Genomic DNA, 21,041 nt, shown 5'->3' with positions numbered 1-21,041 from the left:
GTCAAGAGAAAGGTGCAGGAGGCGAAAAAATTGGCAAATGAGAGTTGGGGTGAGAGATTATCATTAGATTTTAGGGAAATTAAAAAGATGTTTTGGAAGTAGGTAAATAAAGTGCGCAAGACAAGGGAACAAATGGGAACATCATTGAAGGGACTAATGGGGAGGTGAAAACAAATAGTGGTGATGTGAGAAGGAGATGGAGTAAGTATTTTGAAGGTTTGTTAAATGTGTTTCATGATAGAGCGGCAGATATAGGGTGTTTTGGTCAAAGTGGTGTGGAACATGAGAGGGTTAGAGAAAATGATTTGGTATACGGAGAAGAGGTAGTAAAAGGTTTGCGGAAGATGAAAGCCGGCAAGGCAGCGGGTTTGATTGGTATTGCAGTGGAACTTATTAAGAAAGGGGGTGACTCTATTGTTGACTGGTTGGTGAGGTTATCAAATGTATATGAGACTCATGGTGAAGTGCCAGAGGACTGGCGGAATGCGTGGATAGCGCCATTGTACAAAGGCAAAGGAGATAAGAGTGATTGCTCAAATTTCAGAGGAATAAGTTTTTTGAACTTTCCTGTGAAATTATATGAGAGGGTATTGAGTTAGTGGGTGAAGGCATGTAAAGAGCATGAGATTGGGGAAGAGCAGTATGGTTTCAGACTTGGTGGAGGATGTTTGGATCAGGTGTTTGCTTTGAAAAATGTAAATGAGAAATACTTAGGAAAGCAAATGGATTTGTATGTAGCATTTATGGATCTGAAGAAGGCATATCATAGAGTTGATAGAGATGCTCTGTGGAAGGTTTTAAGAATACATGGTGTGGGAGGTAAGTTGTTAGAAGCAGTGAAAAGCTCGGTTTGCGGTAGAGGTGCGTGATGTCTCCATGGTTGTTTAATTTGTTCATGGATGGGGTTGTTAGGGGGGTGAATGCAAGAATATAGGAATGACTGGCAAGTATGCAGTCTGTTGTGGATGTGAGAGCTTGGGAAGTGAGTCAGTTGCTGGTCGTTTATGATACAGCGCTGGTGGCTGATTCGTGTGAGAAAGTACAGAATCTGGTGACTGAGTTTGGTAAAGTGTGTGAAAGAGGAAGGCTGAGAGTAAATGTGAATAAGACCAAGGTTATTAGGTACAATAGGGTTTAGGGACAACTCTATTGGGAGGCAAGTTTCAATGGAGAAAGCTGGAGGAAGTGAAGGGTTTTAGATATCAGGGAGAGGATTTAACAGTGGCTGAGACCATGAAAGCGGAAGTGAGTCATAGGGTGGGGGAGGGGGCGAAAGTTCTGGGAACGTTGAAGAATGTGTGGAAGTCGAGAACAGCATCTCGGAAGTCAACTGGGAGGTAAGTTTGAATGGAGAAAAACCGAAGGAATTGAACTGTTCTAGATATTTGGGAGTGGATTTGGCAGCGGATAAAATCATGGAATCGGAAGTGAATCATAGAGTTGGGGAGGGGGCGAAAGGTATGCGAACTTTGAAAAATGTGCGGAAGTCGAGAACGTTATATTGGAAAGCAAAAATGGGTATGTTTGTAGAAATAGTGGTTCCAACAATAATATTTAGTTGCGAGGCATGTGCTATAGATAGAGTTGTGCGGAGGAAGGTGGATGTGTCGGAAATGAGATGTTTGAGGACAATATGTGGTGTGAGGTGGTTTGATCGAATAAGTAATGAAAGAGTAAGAGAAATATGTGGTAAGAAAAAGAGTGTGGTTGATAGAGCAGAAGATGTTGTTTTAAAATGGTTTCATCACATAGAGGGAATGAGTGAGGAGAGATTGACAAAGAGGATACATGTGTCAGAGGTGGAGGGAACAAGAACCGGGAGACCAAACTGAAGGTGAGAAGTTAGAGTGAAAAAGATTTTTAGTGATCGGGGCATGAATATTCAGGAGAGTGAAAGGCGTGCAAGGAATAGAGTGAATTAGAACGCTGTGGTATACCGGGGTCGACGTGCTGTCAATGGATTAAACCAGGGCATGTGAAGCGTCTGGGGTAAACCATGGATAGTTTTGTGGGGCCTGGATGTGGAAAGGGAGCTGTGATTTCGGTGCATTATACATTACAGCTAGAGAATGAGTGTGAACGAATGAGGCCTTTGTTGTCTTTTCCTAGCGCTGCCTCGCGCACATGCGGGAGGAGGGGGTTGTCATTTCATTTGTTGCAGGGTATCGACGTGAATGATGAAGGGCAGACATAATGAATTACGTACATGTGTACATATGTATATGTTTGTGTGTGTATGTATATGAACACACACAACCATGGAGACATCACGCACATTTGCCGCAAACCAACATTCACTGAGATCCAATCACTTTCCTCTTTTCTTACACATACACATGCCTTACATTCCCGATAAAAACTTTTCACTGCTTCTAACAACTTACCTCCCACACCATATATTCTTAATACAGAGCATCTCTATCAGCTCTATCATATACCTTTTCCAGATCCATAAATGCTATATAGAAATCCACTTGCTTTTATAAGTATTTCTTACACACATTTTTCAAAGCAAACACCTAATGTACACATCCTATATCACTTCTGAAACCACACTGCTCTTCCCCAATCTGACGCTCTGTACATGCCTTCACCCTCTCAATCAATACCCTCCCGTACAATTTCCCAGGATTACTCAACAAACTTATACCTCTGCAATTTGAGCACTCATTCTTATCCCCTTTCCCTTTTTACAATGGCACTATGCAAGTATTGCGCCAGTCCTAAGGCACCTCACCATGAGTCATACATAAACTGATTAACCTTACCAACCAGCCAACAATAGAGTCACCCCCTTATTTAGTAAGTTCCACTGGAATACAATCCAAACCCGCTGCCTTGCCGGAGTCCATTTTCCGCAAAGCTTTTACTACCTCTTTTCTTTTTACCAAATCATTCTCCCAAACCCTCAAAATCTGCACACCACCTCGAACAAAACACCCTATATCTGCCACTCTATCATCAAACACTTTCAACAAACCTTGAAAATACTCACTGAATCTCCTTCTCACATTACCACTACTTGATATCATCTTCCCATTAGCCCCTTTCACTGATGTTCCCATTTGCTCAATTGTCTTACGGAATTTATTTACTTCCTCCCAAAACATCTTCTATTCTCCCTAAAAGTTAATGATACTCTCTCACCCCAACTTTCATTGCCCTGTTTTTCACCTCTTGTACCTTTCTCTTGACCTGCCTCTTTCCTGTATACATCTCCTAGTCATTTGTATTATTTCCCTGCAAAAATCGTCCAAATGCCTCTCCCTTCCCCGTCACTAATAATCTTTCTTCTTCATCCCACCACTCACTACCCTTTCTAGTCTGCCCGCCGCCTACACTTCTCATGCCGCAAGCATCTTTTGCGCAAGCCAACACTGCTTCCCTAATACATCACATTCCTCTCCCACTCCCCTTACATCCTGTGTTCTCACGTTTTTCCATTCTGTACTCAGTCTTTCCTAGTACTTCCTCACACAAGTCTCCTTCTCAAGCTCACTTACTCTCACCACTCTCTTCACCACAACATTCTTCTTTTCTGAAAACCTCTACAAATCTTCACCTTCGTCTCCACAAGGTAATGATCAGATATTCCTCAAGTTGCATCTCCCAGCATATTAACATCCAAAAGTCTCTCTTTAGCGCGCCTATCAATTAACACGTAATCCAATAACGCTCTCTGGCCATCTCTCCTACTTACATACGTATACTTATGTATATTTGTCTTTTTAAACAAGGTATTCCCAATCATCAGTCCTTTTTTTGCGCACATATCCAGAAGTTCTTCGCCATTTCAATTTACAATGGGGATGAGCATTGTGGCTTCAGAAGTGGTAATGGCCGTGGGAGAGAAATGGGTTGTGTGGTAATAAAAAGCGTGTTGTTGAGAAAGCAGAAGAGGGTGTTTTGAAATGGTTTGGTGTTTGCTTTGAAGAATGTATGAGAGAAATACTTAAAAGAACAAATGGATTTGTATGTAGAATTTATGGATCTGTAGAAGACATATGATAGAGTTGATAGAGATGCTTTTTGGAAGGTTTTAAGAATATATGTTGTGCGAGGCAAGTTATTAGAAGCAATGAAAAGGTTTTATCGAGGATGTAAGTCATGTTCACGAGTAGGAAGAGAGGAAAGTCATTGGTGTTCAATGAATGTTGGTTTGGCAGGGGTGCGTGATGTGTCACTGGTTGTTTAATTTGTTTATGGATGGGGTTGTTAGGGAGGTGAATACAAGAGTTTTGGAAGGAGGGGCAAGTATGCAGTCTGTTGTGGATGAGAGAGCTTGGGAAGTGAGTCAGTTGTTGTTCGCTGATGATACACCGCTGGTGACTGATTCGTGTGGGAAACTGCAGAAGCTGGTGACTGAGTTTGGTAAAGTGTGTGAAAGAAGAAAGTTAAGAGTAAATGTGAATAAGAGCAAGGTTAATTATTAGGTACAGTAGGGTTGAAGGTCAAGTGAATTGGGATTCAAGTTAGAATGGAGAAAAACTGGAGAAAGTGAAGTGTTTTAGATATATGGGAGTGGATTTAGCAGGGATGGAACCATGGAAGCTGAAGTGAATCATAGGGTGGGGTACGAGGTGAAATTTCTGGGAACGTTGAAGAATGTGTGGAAGTCGAGAACATTTTCTCGGAAAGGAAAAATGGGTATGTTTGAAGGAATAATGGTTCCAGCAATGTTATATGGTTGCGAGGCATGGGTTATAGATAGAGTTGTGCGGAGGAGGGTGGATGTGCTGGAAGTGAGAAGTTTGAGGACAATATGTAGTGTCAGGTGGTTTGAGCGAGTAAGAAATAATAGGGTAACAGAGATGTGTGGTACTAGAAAGAGTGTGGCTAAGAGAGCAGAAGAGGGTGTTTTGATATAGTTTGGTCACATGGAGAGAATGTGTGAGGAAAGATTGACCAAGAGGATATATATGTCAGAGGTGGAGGGAACGAGGAGAAGTGGGAGACCAAATTGGAGGTGGAAAGATGGAGTGAAAAAGATTTTGAGTAATCAGGGCCTGAACATGCAGGAGGGTGAAAGGCGTGCAAGGAATAGTGAATTGGAACGATGTGGTATACTGGGGTCGACATGCTGTCAATGGATTGAACCAGGGCGTGGGAAGCGTCTGGGTTAAACCATGGAAAGTTCTGTGGGGCCTGGATGTGGAAAGAGAGCTGTGGTTTCAGTGCATTATACATGACAACTAGAGACTGAGCGTGAACGAATGTGGCCTTTGCTGTCGTTTCCTATCGCTACCTCGCGCACATGCGGGGGAAAGGGTTATTTCATGTGTCGCTGGGTGGCGATGGGACTGAATAAAGCAGAGAGTATGAATTATGTACACGTGTTTATATGTACATGTCTCTGTGTGTATATATATGTATACGTTGAGATGGATAGGTATGTATATTTGGGTGTGTGGGCGTGTATGTATATACATGTGTATGTGGGTGAGTTGGGCCATTCTTTTATCTGTGTCCTTGCGCTACCTCGCTAACGCGGGAGACAGCGACAAAGCAAGATAATATGTAGAGAGAGAGAGAGAGAGAGAGAGAGAGAGAGAGAGAGAGAGAGAGAGAGAGAGAGAGAGAGAGAGAGAGAGAGAGAGAGAGAGAGAATGAGATGAGTACGTATATGGATTGATATGTGGACTGAAAGGAGGAGAGGTACTTAGATATGATTCGTTACTCATTTCATTGATAAATCCCCAGATACATCTTTGTATACGGTGTAATCCATGAATACCTTCCCTCGTATCATGTGTCCCAGGCTGGAGTGACCACATCAACATTTACCGACGATGTCTTTATTGTGGCAACGGGGAAGTGGACGTACAACTGCTACAACGGTGGCATCCCTCTCGTGTTCTCCAGGACCTCAAGTCCATCTTCACAGGTTTGTAAAGTGTCTTGGTAATGTCCACCTCTCGTAGTATGACCCATAACAATTCGTTAACATTTCCAAAATGGAAAAGCATGTGAATATATGAATCAAATATCAGCGAACAAGGTATTGTGGATGAAAACATCGACAAGTATTCATTTTTCTATGCGTATTCTTAATGAAATTAAGAGTATACATAACACAAAGGATGATATATGCTTGGCTTCACACACACGCACACACACACACACACACACACACACACACACACACACACACACACACACACACACACACATACACACACACTTGTGTGAGGAAGTACCAGGAGATATTCACTGTAGAATGGCAAAAGGTGAAATGGAATGGGTTGTGTGGTAATAAAAAGAGGTTGAGAGAGCAGAAGAGGGTGCTTTGAAATGGTTTGGTCACATGGAGAGAATGAGTGAGGATAGAATGAAAAAGAGGATACATGTGTCAGAGGTGGAGATCAAATTAGAGTTGGAAGAGTGGAGTGAAAAGGTTATTGACCAATCGGGGCCAAAACATATAGGAGGTTGAAAGGCGTGAAAGGATTAAAGTAAATTAGAAAGATGTGGTAAACAGGGTAGACGTGTTGTTAATGGCTTGAATCAGGGCATGTGAAGCGTCTAGGGTAAACCGTGGAAAGTTTTGTTGGGCCTGGATGTGGAAAGAGAGCTGTAGTTTAGGTGCATTACACATGACCGCTAGAGACTGAGTGTGAACGAATGTGGCCATTGTTGTCTTTTCCTAACAGTGATGGGGGAGGGGATGCCATTTTATTTGTGGCGGGTTGGCGACAAGATTGAATGAAGGCAACAAGTATGAATATGTACATATTTATATATGTATATGTCTGTGTATGTATATGTAAGTATACGTTGAATTGTATATGTATGTGCATGTGCGTGTGTGGGCATTTATGTATATACATGTGTATATGGGTGGGTTGGGCCATTCTTTTGTCTGTTTCCTTGCGTTACCTTGCTGGCATGGGAGATACCGACTGATTATGATAACAAAATTAAGTTTCTAAATGGAGAAACAGAAGTAGTCATGCGGGGAATGCTAATCCTCCTCGAAGGCTCAGATTGGGCTATAAGAATGTGTGTTGATGTAACAAAGATGAGAAAATAGGAGAGATAGGTAGTATATTTAAGGAAAGGAACCAGAATGTTTTGCCTCTGAGTAAAACGAAGCTCAAAGGTATAGATGAAGAGTTGTTTGGGAATGTCCTGGGAGGAAATTCACGGGTTGGTGAGAGGACAAGAGCATAGGATAGAGTAGCACTACTCTAGAAACAAGAGTTGTGGGAGTATGTGACAGACTGTAAGAAAGTAAACTCTAGATTGATATGATTAAGACTGAAAATGGATGGAAAGAGATTGGTCATTATTGGTGCCTATGCACTTGGTCATGAGAAGAAATATCATGAGAGGCAACTGAGTGTGTTGACAGGTTTGATGCACGAGACCAGGTTATGCCGATGGGTGATTTCAATATAAAGGTGAGTAATGTGGCAGTTGATGGTCTAATTGGTGTACATGGGGTGTTCAGTGTTGAAAATGGTGAAGAGCTTGTAGATTTGTGTGCTGAAAAAGGACAGGTGATTGGGAATATCTGGTTTGAAATCAGAGATATACATAGGTATACGTATGTAAGTATGAGGGATGGGAAGAGAGCGTTATTGAATTATGTGTTAATCGATAGGCGTGTGAAAGGGAGATTTTTGGATGTTAATGTGTTGAGAGGAGCAACTAGACATATGTCTGATCATCATCTTGTGGAGCAAAGGTGAAGATTTGCAGGGGTTTCCAGAAAAGGAGAGAGAATGGTGGGTGAAGAGGATGGTGAGAGTAAGTGAGCTTGGAAAAGAGACCGATGTGAGGAAATACCAGAGGGATTGAGTGTAGAATGGAATACGTGAGAGTTAAAGACGTAAAGGGAGTGGGGAGGAACGGGATGTATTTAGGAAAGCTGTGATGGCTTGCACCAGTGATGCTTGTGGCATGAGAAACGTGGAAGGTGGACATATTAGAAAGGATAGTGAGTGGTGGGATGAAGATAATATATTGATAGTGAAAGAGAAGAGAGAGGAGTTTGTTCAATTTTTACAAGGAATTAGTGACAATGACTGGGAGATATATAAAAGAACCAGGCAGGAGGGCGAGAGAAAGGTGCAAGAGGTGAAAAAGAGGGCAAATGTGAGTTGGGGTGAGAGAGTATCATTAGATTTTAGGGAGAATAAAAAGATGTTATGGATTAAGGAAAATAACGTGCGTAAGACAAGAGAACAAATGGAACATCAGTGAAGGGGGCTAATGGGGAGGTAATAACAAATAGTGGTGAAGTGAGAAGGAGGTGGAGTGAGTATTTTGAAGGTTTGTTAAATGTGTTTGGTGATAGAGTGGCAAATATAGAGTGTTTTAGCGAGCTGGTGGACGAAGTGAGGGTCAAGGAGAATGGTTTGGTAAAGAGATAATAGACAGTGAAAGCTTTGCGGAAGATTAAAGCTGGCAAAGCGGTGGGTTTGGATGGTATTGTAGTGGAATTCATCAAGAATGGAGGAGACTGTGTTGTTGACTGGTTGGTGACGATATTCAGTGTATGTACGGCTCATGGTGAAGTATCTGATGATTAGCTGAAGAATGCATAGTGCCATTGTACAAAAGGAAAGGGGATAAAGGTGAGTGTTCAAATTACAGATTTAGATAATATGGTAGATTAGTGATTGAGAGGGTGAAGGCATGTACAGATCATCAGATTTGGGAAGAGAAGTGTGGTTTCAGATGTGGTAGAGGACGTGTGGATCAGGTGTTTGCTTTGAAGAATGTATGTGAAAATACTTAGAAGACCAAATGCATTTGTATGGAGCATTAATGGACCTGGAGAAGGCATATGATAAAGTTGATAGAGATGCTCTGTGGAGGATATTAAGATTATATGGTGTGGGTGGAAAGTTCCTAGAAGTAGTGAAAAGTTTCTATCGAAGATGTAATGCATGTGTACAAGTAGGAAGAAAGGAAAGTGATTGGTTTATGGATAGGATTGTTTGGGAGGTGAATGCAAGAGTTTTGGAGAGAGGGGCAAGTATGCAGTCTGTTGTGGATGAGAGGAATTGGGAAGTGAGTCAGTTGTTGTTCGTTGATGATACAGCGCTGGTGTCTGATTCGGGTGAGAAACTGCAGAGGTTGGCAACAGAGTTGGTAAAGTTTATGAAAGATAACGCTGCAAGTAAATATGAGTAATGCCAAGGTTATTCGGTACAGTACGGCAGAGGGACAAGTCAACTGTGAGGTAAGATTGAATGGAGAAAAACTGTGTTTTTGATATCATGGGGTGGATTTAACAGCGGATGGAACCATGGAAGCGGAAGTGAGTCACAGGGTAGAGGAGGTGGTGTCGGTTCTGGGAGCGTTGAAGAATGTGTGGAAGGCAAGAACATTATCTCGGAAAACAAAAATGGGTATGTTTGAAGGAACAGTAGTTCCACCAATGTTATACGGTTGCGAGGCGTGGGCTATAGGTAGTGTTGTGCGGACGAGTGTGGATGTATTGGAAATTAGATGTTTGAGGAGAGTGTGTTGCGTGAGGTGGTTTGAACGAGTAAGTAATGGAAGGGTAAGAGAGATATGTGGTAATAAACAGAGTGTGGTTGAGAAATCAGAAGAAGGGTGTTTCGAGATATATATATATGTATATATATATATATATATATATATATATATATATATATATATATATATATATATATATATATATATATATATATATATATATATATATATATATATATATATATATATATATATATATATATATATATATATATATATATATATATATATATATATATATATATATATATATATATATATATATATATATATATATATATATATATATATATATATATATATATATATATATATATATATATATATATATATATATATATATATATATATATATATACTGAAGACAGTAGTCAGATGAGGGTCATGTTGGTGATGGAAAGCGGAAGGACTGGCGGGAGCTGCCTCGTCCTCTTGCCTGATGTGGTGCCTCCAGTTTCTTTGCCATCTGAAGTTTGCATCAGCCTTCACTCCTGCCTGCAGTAGCATGCTTTCCGACATGTTTCATGAGCTCCTCTTCGCCAACGGAACTACCTTGGCCACCAGTGATGCTACTACGTTTGTGAATCAAAAACCATTGCAACACAAACCTCGCAAGGTGGTAGTGTCCCGCAGTGTATCGAGACAGACTTCCCCAGAACTTTTTTAAAGTGGAAGTAAATGTTTATAGTTGTGTTACTGGAGTGATAGTTTTCATACATGGTGCTTTGATAAGAAAATAGTGAAATTGGAAAAAATGTAGGTTAGACATTGAAGCTTATTGATACAGTGGTTAAATTGATGAGAACTACTATTGACTTTTGTGTAAATAAATTAAACATTTTCTTTTTCCATATCCAGAGGTTGAACCATTATGTGACATTCATTTTTTCTTTTCATTTCGGGCTAGAAGTTTCAGTTTTCTAAATTGTTTCTTACATTTTTCATATGTATATATATGTATGTGTGTGTGTGTGTGTATATGTGCGTGTGTGTGTGTACGTGTGTGTATGTGTGTATATATATATATGTATATTATCCCTGGGGATAGGGGTGAAAGAATACTTCCCACGCATTCCTCGCGTGTTGTAGAAAGCGACTAGAGGGGACGAGAGCGGGGGGCCAGAAATCCTCCACTCCTTGGATTTTTTTTTTTTAACTTTCTAAAATGGGAAACAGAAGAAGGAGTCACGCGGGGAGTGCTCATACTCCTCGAAGGCTCAGATTGGGGTGCCTAAATGTGTGTGGATGTAACCAAGATGTGAAAAAAGGAGAGATAGGTAGTATGTTTGAGGAAAGGAACCTAGATGTTTTGGCTCTGAGTGAAACGAAGCTCAAGGGTGAAGGGGAAGAGTTGTTTGGGAATGTCTTGGGAGTAAAGTCAGGGGTTAGTGAGAGGACAAGAGCAAGGGAAGGAGTAGCAGTACTCCTGAAACAGGAGTTGTGGGAGTATGTGATAGAATGTAAGAAAGTAAATTCTCGATTAATATGGGTAAAACTGAAAGTTGATGGAGAGAGATGGGTGATTATTGGTGCATATGCACCTGGGCATGAGAAGAAAGATCATGAGAGGCAAGTGTTTTGGGAGCAGCTGAATGAGTGTGTTAGTGGTTTTGATGCACGAGACCGGGTTATAGTGATGGGTGATTTGAATGCAAAGGTGAGTAATGTGGCAGTTGAGGGAATAATTGGTATACATGGGGTGTTCAGTGTTGTAAATGGAAATGGTAAAGAGCTTGTAGATTTATGTGCTGAAAAAGGACTGATGATTGGGAATACCTGGTTTAAAAAGCGAGATATACATAAGTATACTTATGTAAGTAGGAGAGGTGGCCAGAGAGCGTTATTGGATTACTTGTTAATTGACAGGCGCGCGAAAGAGACACTTTTGGATGTTAATGTGCTGAGAGGTGCAACTGGAAGGATGTCTGATCATTATCTTGTGGAGGCTAAGGTGAAGATTTGTAGGGGTTTTCAGAAAAAAAAGAGTGAATGTTGGGGTGAAGAGGGTGGTGAGAGTAAGTGAGCTTGGGAAGGAGACTTGTGTGAGGAAGTACCAGGAGAGACTGAGTACAGAATGGAAAAGGTGAGAACAATGGAAGTAAGGGGAGTGGGGGAGGAATGGGATGTATTTAGGGAATCAGTGATGGATTGCGCAAAAGATGCTTGTGGCATGAGAAGAGTGGGAGGTGGGTTGATTAGAATGGGTAGTGAGTGGTGGGATGAAGAAGTAAGAGTATTCGTGAAAGAGAAGAGAGAGGCATTTGGACGATTTTTGCAGGGAAAAAATGAAATTGAGTGGGAGACGTATAAAAGAAAGAGACAGGAGGTCAAGAGAAAGGTGCAAGAGGTGAAAAAAGGGCAAATAAGAGTTGGGGTGAGAGAGTATCATTAAATTTTAGGGAGAATAAAAAGATGTTCTGGAAGGAGGTAAATAAAGTGCGTAAGACAAGGGAGCAAATGGGAACTTCAGTGAAGGGCGCAAATGGGGAGGTGATAACAAGTAGTGGTGATGTGAGAAGGAGATGGAGTAAGTATTTTGAAGGTTTGTTGAATGTTTTTGATGATAGAGTGGCAGATATAGGGTGTTTTGGTCGAGGTGGTGTGCAAAGTGAGAGGGTTAGGAAAAATGATTTGGTAAACAGAGAAGAGGTAGTAAAAGCTTTGCGGAAGATGAAAGCCGGCAAGGCAGCAGGTTTGGATGGTATTGCAGTGGAATTTATTAAAAAAGGGGGTGACTGTATTGTTGACTGGTTGGTAAGGTTATTTAATGTATGTATGACTCACGGTGAGGTGCCTTAGGATTGGCGGAATGCGTGCATAGTGCCATTGTACAAAGGCAAAGGGGATAAGAGTGAGTGCTCAAATTACAGAGGTATAAGTTTGTTGAGTATTCCTGGTAAATTATATGGGAGGGTATTGATTGATAGGGTGAAGGCATGTACAGAGCATCAGATTGGGGAAGAGCAGTGTGGTTTCAGAAGTGGTAGAGGATGTGTGGATCAGGTGTTTGCATTGAAGAATGTATGTGAGAAATACTTAGAAAAGCAAATGGATTTGTATGTAGCATTTATGGATCTGGAGAAGGCATATGATAGAGTTGATAGAGATGCTCTGTGGAAGGTATTAAGAATATATGGTGTAGGAGGCAAGTTGTTAGAAGCAGTGAAAAGTTTTTATCGAGGATGTAAGGCATGTGTACGTGTAGGAAGAGAGGAAAGTGATTGGTTCTCAGTGAATGTAGGTTTGCGGCAGGGGTGTGTGATGTCTCCATGGTTGTTTAATTTGTTTATGGATGGGGTTGTTTGGGAGGTGAATGCAAGAGTTTTGGAAAGAGGGGCAAGTATGAAGTCTCTTGGGGATGAGAGAGCTTGGGAAGTGAGTCAGTTGTTGTTCGCTGATGATACAGCGCTGGTGCTGATTCATGTGAGAAACTGCAGAAGCTGGTGACTGAGTTTGGTAAAGTGTGTGAAAGAAGAAAGTTAAGAGTAAATGTGAATAAGAGCAAGGTTATTAGGTACAGTAGGGTTGAGGGTCAAGTCAATTGGGAGGTGAGTTTGAATGGAGAAAAACTGGAGGAAGTGAATTGTTTTAGATATCTGGGAGTGGATCTGGCAGCGGATGGAACCATGGAAGCGGAAGTGGATCATAGGGTGGGGGAGGGGGCGAAAATTCTGGGAGCCTTGAAGAATATGTGGAAGTCGAGAACATTTTCTCGGAAAGCAAAAATGGGTATGTTTGAAGGAATAGTGGTTCCAACAATGTTATATGGTTGCGAGGCGTGGGCTATGTCCTCAAACATCTCATTTCCAGCACATCCATCCTCCTGCTCACAACTCTATCCATAGCCCACGCCTCGCAACCATACAACATTTTTGGAACCACTATTCCTTCAAACATACCCATTTATTCTTTCCGAGATAATGTTCTCGACTTCCACACATTCTTCAAGGCTCCCAGAATTTTCGCCCCCTCCCCCACCCTATGATCCACTTCCGCTTCCATGGTTCCATCCGCTGCCAGATCCACTCCCAGATATCTAAAACACTTCACTTCCTCCAATTTTTCTCCATTCAAACTCACCTCCCAATTGACTTGACCCTCAACACTACTGTACCTAATAACCTTGCTCTTATTCACATTTACCCTTAACTCTCTTCTTTCACACACTTTACCAAACTCAGTCACCAGCTTCTGCAGTTTCTCACATGAATCAGCCACCAGCGCTGTATCATCAGCGAACAACAACTGTCTCACTTCCCAAGGTCTCTCATCCCCAACAGACTTCATACTTGCCCCTCTTTCCAAAACTCTTGCATTTACCTCCCTAACAACCCCATCAATAAACAAATTAAACAACCATAGAGGCATCACACACCCCTGCCGCAAACCTACATTCACTGAGTACCAATCACTTTCCTCTCTTCCTACACGTACACATGCCTTACATCCTCGATAAAAACTTTTCACTGCTTCTAACAACTTACCTCCCACACCATATATTCTTAATACCTTCCACAGAGCATCTCTATCAACTCTATCATATGCCTTCTCCAGATCCATAAATGCTACATACAAATGCATTTGCTTTTCTAAGTATTTCTCACATACATTCTTCAAAGCAAACACCTGATCCACACATCCTCTACCACTTCTGAAACCACACTGCTCTTCCCCAATCTGATGCTCTGTACATGCCTTCACCCTCTCAATCAATATCCTCCCATATAATTTACCAGGAATACTCAACAATATATATATATATATATATATATATATATATATATATATATATATATATATATATATATATATATATATATATATATATATAGGGTGAAAGGAGGGCAAGGAATAGAGTGAATTGGATCGATGTGGTATTCCGGGTTGACGTTGTGTCAGTGGATTGAATCAGGGCATGTGAAGCATCTGGGGTAAACCATGGAAAGCTGTGTAGGTATGTATATTTGCGTGTGTGGACGTGTGTATGTACATGTGTATGGGGGGGGGGGGGGTTGGGCCATTTCTTTCGTCTGTTTCCTTGCGCTACCTCGCAAATGCGGGAGACAGCGACAAAGTATAAAAAAAAAAAAAAAAAAAAAAAATATATATATATATATATTTTGCTTTGTCGCTGTCTCCCGCGTTTGCGAGGTAGCGCAAGGAAACAGACGAAATAATGGCTCAACCCAACCCCATACACATTTATATACATACGTCCACACACGCAAATATACATACCTACACAGCTTTCCATGGTTTACCCCAGACGCTTCACATGCCCTGATTCAATCCACTGACAGAACGTCAACCCGGAATACCACATCGATCCAATTCACTCTATTCCTTGCCCTCCTTTCACCCTCCTGCATGTTCAGGCCCCGATCACACAAAATCTTTTTCACTCCTTCTTTCCATCTCCAATTTGGTCTCCCACTTCTCCTCGTTCCCTCTACCTCCGACACATATATCCTCTTGGTCAATCTTTCCTCACTCATTCTCTCCATGTGCCCAAACCATTTCAAAACACCCTCTTCTGCTCTCTCAACCACACTCTTTTTATTTCCACACATCTCTCTTACCCTTACGTTACTTACTCGATCAAACCACCTCACACCACACATTGTCCTCAGACATCTCATTTCAAGCACATCCATCCTCCTGCGCACAACTGTATCCATAGCCCACGCCTCGCAGCAATACAACATTGTTAGAACCACTATTCCTTCAAACATACCCATTTTTGCTTTCCGAGATAATGTTCTCGACTTACACACATTCTTCAAGGCTCCCAGGATTTTCGCCTCCTCCCCCACCCTATGATCCACTTCCGCTTCCATGGTTCCATCCGCTGCCAGATCCACTCCCAGATATCTAAAACACTTTACTTTCTCCAGTTTTTCTCCATTCAAACTTACCTCCCAAATGACTTGACCCTCAACACTACTGTACCTAATAACCTTGCTCTTATTCACATTTACTCTTAACTTTCTTCTTTCACATACTTTACCAAACTCAGTCACCAGCTTCTGCAGTTTCTCACATGAATCAGCCACCAGCGCTGTATCATCAGCGAACAACTGACTCACTTCCCAAGCTCTCATCCACAACAGACTTCATACTTGCCCCTCTTTCCAAAACTGTTGCATTCACCTCCCTAACAACCCTATCCATAAACAAATTAAACAACCATGGAGACATCACACACCTCTACCGCAAACCTACAGCGGATGGAACCATGGAAACGGAAGTGTATCATAGGGTGGGGGAGGGGGCGAAAATCCTGGGAGCCTTGAAGAATGTGTGGAAGTCGAGAACATTATCTCGGAAAGCAAAAATGGGTATGTTTGAAGGAATAGTGGTTCCAACAATGTTGTATGGTTGCGAGGCGTGGGCTATGGATAGAGTTGTGCGCAGGAGGATGGATGTGCTTGAAATGAGATGTTTGAGGACAATGTGTGGTGTGAGGTGGTTTGATCGAGTAAGTAACGTAAGGGTAAGAGAGATGTGTGGAAATAAAAAGATCGTGGTTGAGAGAGCAGAAGAGGATGTTTTGAAATGGTTTGGGCACATGAAGAGAATGAGTGAGGAAAGATTGACCAAGAGGATATATGTGTCGGAGGTTGAGGGAACGAGGAGAAGTGGGAGACCAAATTGGAGGTGGAAAGATGGAGTGAAAAAGATTTTGTGTGATCGGGGCCTGAACGTGCAGGAGGGTGAAAGGAGGGCAAGGAATAGAGTGAATTGGAGCGATGTGGTATACCGGGGTTGACGTGCTGTCAGTGGATTGAAGCAGGGCATGTGAAACGTCTGGGGTAAACCATGGAAAGCTGTGTAGGTATGTATATTTGCGTGTGGGGACGTATGTATATACATGTGTATGGGGGGGGTTGGGCCATTTCTTTCGTCTGTTTCCTTGCGCTACCTCGCAAACGCGGGAGACAGCGACAAAGTATAATAAAAAATAAAAATATATATATATATATATATATATATATATATATATATATATATATATATATATATATATATATATATATATATACCTCAGCGAGGTAGCGCCAGGAAGGTCTTATCCCTTCATGTCCATACATGTGTAATCATGGGTAATGTACCGAAACCACATCCTCCTATCCACATCCTTGGTTAAGAGACTTTTATATTGTTTATTCAGGGCGTTTCGCATGCCCTGGTTCAATCTGTTGACGGCTCGTTGAATCCAGTATACCATATCGATCTATTATACTCTATTCCTTGCATGCCTTTCACCCACTGCATGTTCAGGCCCAGTTTGCTCAAAATCTTTTCCACTCCATCCTCCCATCCGCACTTGAGCCTCCCACTTCTCCTCGTTCCCTCCACATCTGACACATATATATTCTTTGTCAACCTTTCCTCACTCGTTTTATCCATATGTTTAAACCAGTTCAACACACCCTCCTCTGTTCCTTCAACCACCGTCTTTTTGATTGCACACATTTTTCATACTTTTCCATTAATTACTCGGTCAACCCAACTCACACCGCTCATTGCCCTCAAACATTTCATTTTCAACACATCCATCCTCCTCAACACAATCCCATCTCTAGCCCATGCCTCACAACCAAATGATATTACTAGAACTGCTAATCCTTCAAGTATACCTATTCTTGCTCTCTGAGTTAACGTTCTCTTTTTCCAAACATTCTTCATTGCTCACAGAACATTCGCTCTCTCCCCAACCCTACGGCTTACTTATACTTACATAGTTCCATTCGCTGCCAAGTCCACTCACTTTATCTCCTTCGACTACTTTGTTTCCGCTATCACTACTTAACAGATAGTACCTTGGAATTTTAAATTCGGTGAGGATATTTCTACTGATGAAACCTTTCCAGGATTCGTCAAGAAAATCATATCATAATTTCCTTCAAACGCTGTTGTGTCCAACTCAGAAATGTCATTGTGTATAATCCAAACATTAACAGGAAATACTGTAGATCAAACTGAGTCAAAGGCATTATATTTTTAGAGAAACTGGAGAGCTTCATGGGCCATAGGTTCAAGATCATGGCTGTCCATGCGAACTACATCTCGAGGTTCCAGCGAGACAGCCAGTCACCAGGGACCACCATGACGCCTGTGGACTCCCTCGATGTCAGGATGCTTAAGGCCTTCGCTGCCCACGCCAACTTCACGTGAGAGAGAGAGAGAGAGAGAGAGAGAGAGAGAGAGAGAGAGAGAGAGAGAGAGAGAGAGAGAGAGAGAGAGAGAGAGAGAGAGAGAGAGAGAGAGAGAGAGAGATCAACACATCTCATGTCCTTCCTCCTAGTGATGAGCATTTCAAATTGCTCTGGTCTTAAGTTACGTTTTTTCTTACACTGAAATGTTATTCTTCTCTCAGTACACCAGTGTGATAACTGTGTGTTACGGGGAAAGAGTTTCACACTCGTGTTACCCCGTCTCCTAACCATGTATGTATGAACCCTTCTCATGTATGCACACACACACACACAAACACACACATACACACACACACACACACACACACACACACACACACACACACACACTACAGCATGAAGGTCCATATGAGTGTGTGTGTGTGTGTGTGTGTGTGTGTGTGTGTGTGTGTGTGTGTGTGTGTGTGTAATACGCTAGACTACTGTAATGCTGGTTCATGAGTAAAGTGTCATATGACGTCATCAGATAAGTAAAGGATCCGGATGTGCGACGGGTGTGACGTCATCATCTGAGTATACCTAAAATCCTTCTGTAAAAACAAAACAAATTTATAATTCCACATGAATGATACGTGGCCAATGTTCACACGCTCCATCTCCTGCCCTAACCTCAGCACATCACAGGAACTCCTCCAGCCTGAGTGTGTCCTTGACCACAGGTACCAGGTGTGGGAACCACGGGATCGGCAGTGGGGGTTGCAGATAGAAAACGGCAGCTGGACGGGGACGGTGAGCGTTCTGCAGGATCAACAAGCCGATTTCTCTCTACTACTCACACTCACATCGTCACGGATGCAGGCCGTGCAGTTCTCAGCCATCTACCTGCGCACAACCATCGTCATACTTTCCCTCAAACCAAAACTTTTACCTCAGCACATGGCAATCATCAGACCGTTTCCAGGTGAATAGATTCATGTTGTCTGTGTCTGGATTATGAGCTGTGGCGATGGAATGCGAGTGGAAACCATTAACAGAGGAAGGTTCACAAAGTAATGGAAGTTGTGGTCAGGCAATGGTATACCCTCAGTGTTAGATGTACGAGACAGAAGACTACGTGGCTGAAGCACTACGTCTAAGTCCGCTACACTCCAGATCAAGTTTCCTGCATATGTATTACTGAACTGATGGTAAAATAACTCATCCACAGATATATTTCAGGCCGTTCATGATCTTAAACCAAGATAAAAGTTAAGTAAGATTTGGAAATACAAGATATTATGCTGAAAAATTTTAACTTCCTGACACAAGCAATATTCATGTACAGTTGTCCCATTCTTATAGATTTTCAATCCGCATAAAGACAAAATTTCCAGAGTTTGGTCTGATTCCCTGCAAGATGGAAGAATACAATACATCCTGATGAATTTTTCTCTTTATTCCTTGAAGCAAGTTGTACACATTCGGAAACAATAACAAAATGGTAGAACAACAAAATGAAGAACTGCTTCTTTGTAAAAAAAAAAAAAAATTACGTGAGTAGTTACAAGATAGCAACAACTTATATGATAAGTTACAAAAGATTTTGTGGAATGAGTATGTAAAGATTTGGTTCCTTGTCTCTGACGTGCTAATCTCTTAGACAACAAGCTCTTCCTTGTGTTTTTCCTCCACCACTCGTTTTGGAACAAGACCATCTGAAACGCATTGACATGTGTTCCTCCACTACTTTGAAAGTATTACAGAAGCTTTTCCAAGCTACGTCGATATCGTTTTGATTAAGGATATCATACCAAGTTTCCCCACAAAAGCAGTGCTAGTCTGAGGTTTGGGATCTTTTCACGACTCTTGTGTTAACAAGAAATACGGGCTATGTTATCATTTTCCTCAAAGTTATTTGCTGATGATCACTTGTACCAATCAATTCTCGCTTCTACTTTATGAACGAAATTCTCAATGTAGCTAAAACTAAATCTAATCTGTTTTTATCACGAGTAAGTTACTCAGTACTTTTGTTGTTGGACTTTCCAGTAAATCTAGGGTGAGTATTTGTCCCGTATTCCTGGAAAGAGATTTTCTCCAGTCAGATTTCAGTATGATCAAATCTCCCATTATGATCAAATCCTTTTTTAAACCAGAATTCTGGCAGTTGATCATTAAGACTGTGCTTGTGGCATATAAACTAACCGAAGTATCATTTCTTTTTTATGATAGGATTTAGATCAGATTTAACGAAGAGTAAGAAATTGCATATATTTCCCCTCTTACTAATAAACAGATTACACAAAATAGGCATATTTGGTGAAGTTTCTTTTTTTTTCTTGATCTCTTAGCAAGATTATTTTGCCCATCATGTCATATTTTCCTCTAAAATAATTACTTCTAACTGTGATAAATGATTACGAACGCGCCGTGCAGGAACATAGAATAATCTGATGTGTAGACGAAGACTTTTCGTCACTGGTACTTGTGTATGCAGCAGTGGAATGATGTTCTGAGCATTTGGGTTAATCAGAATAATTTTCGTATGCAGTTTGTGCACACTTTCTTATAATCAGTTCGCTGAGTTTCGTTACCTGTAAATGCGTTTAAAACTCTCTTAGTATATGTGAATGTGTGTATTTGTGTGTGTGTGTGTGTGTGTGTGTGTGTGTGTGTGTGTGTGTGTGTGTGTGTGTGTTTGTAGCATCGGGAAAAGGAAGACCAAGGGTGTCGCAAAATTGACCTCTTCCGCTCTGGTCCTCAACACACACACACTCTCTCTCTCTCTCTCTCTCTCTCTCTCTCTCTCTCTCTCTCTCTCTCTCTCTCTCTCTCTCTCTCTCTCTCTCTCTGGGAACTTTTCTGTACCTGTCCTACTCTGCCTTTACTCATACCTTTTCTTGATGCCAACAAACGACAACTGACACATCCCATCTCCTTCCTCCATCCTACTACCCCAGACTACCCCTGATATGGCATCTACCTTGAAACTACACACTACCTGCCTTACTTCATTCTCCTCTCTGCAAACCTACCAACCGTGTTCCATATATTCCTGGTTCCACGTCCACCCTCTCTCTACATGCATACCACGTTCCTTAGCCTAAATCCTTTTATTCGTCTTCCTGTCGTCTACGTACCTAACTTCATAATCCATGTTTATCGAGAAAGAGCCTAATATTCTCGTTTAACATTCTACCAAGGTGAACTTTCCCCCATTCCACTCAAATCGAGTGCGATTTTCATGCTTGCAGAAAGCACACGGTAACGTCCCACATTAAACATTACAAAGTAAAACTTAAGTCACATGGTATAGATGGGGATGTATTTCAATGGCTTTAGCTCTGGATGACTGACTTGAAGCACAGTCAAAGTTCTGAATAGTTAAACGTA

At 41.5% G+C, this 21,041-nt stretch overlaps 1 protein-coding gene across 1 annotated transcript in view; it reads left to right on the top strand.

The window, feature by feature from the left end:
• The window catches only part of LOC139757345 (ionotropic receptor 21a-like), a 94,836-nt gene that overhangs the window by 35,686 nt on the left and 38,109 nt on the right, over positions 1-21,041 (top strand). The window contains exons 5-7 of the mRNA XM_071677768.1: positions 5,759-5,884; positions 17,519-17,684; positions 18,389-18,630. Of these exons, the coding sequence (XP_071533869.1) occupies positions 5,759-5,884; positions 17,519-17,684; positions 18,389-18,630 (534 nt within the window). The remainder of the gene's footprint in view (positions 1-5,758; positions 5,885-17,518; positions 17,685-18,388; positions 18,631-21,041) is intronic.

The sequence above is a fragment of the Panulirus ornatus genome, chromosome 25, assembly GCF_036320965.1.
Source record: "Panulirus ornatus isolate Po-2019 chromosome 25, ASM3632096v1, whole genome shotgun sequence".
Classification (NCBI taxonomy): Eukaryota; Metazoa; Arthropoda; class Malacostraca; order Decapoda; family Palinuridae; genus Panulirus; species Panulirus ornatus.
Note: the sequence above shows the minus strand (reverse complement) of the source record. Positions and strands in the feature narration are given on the sequence as shown.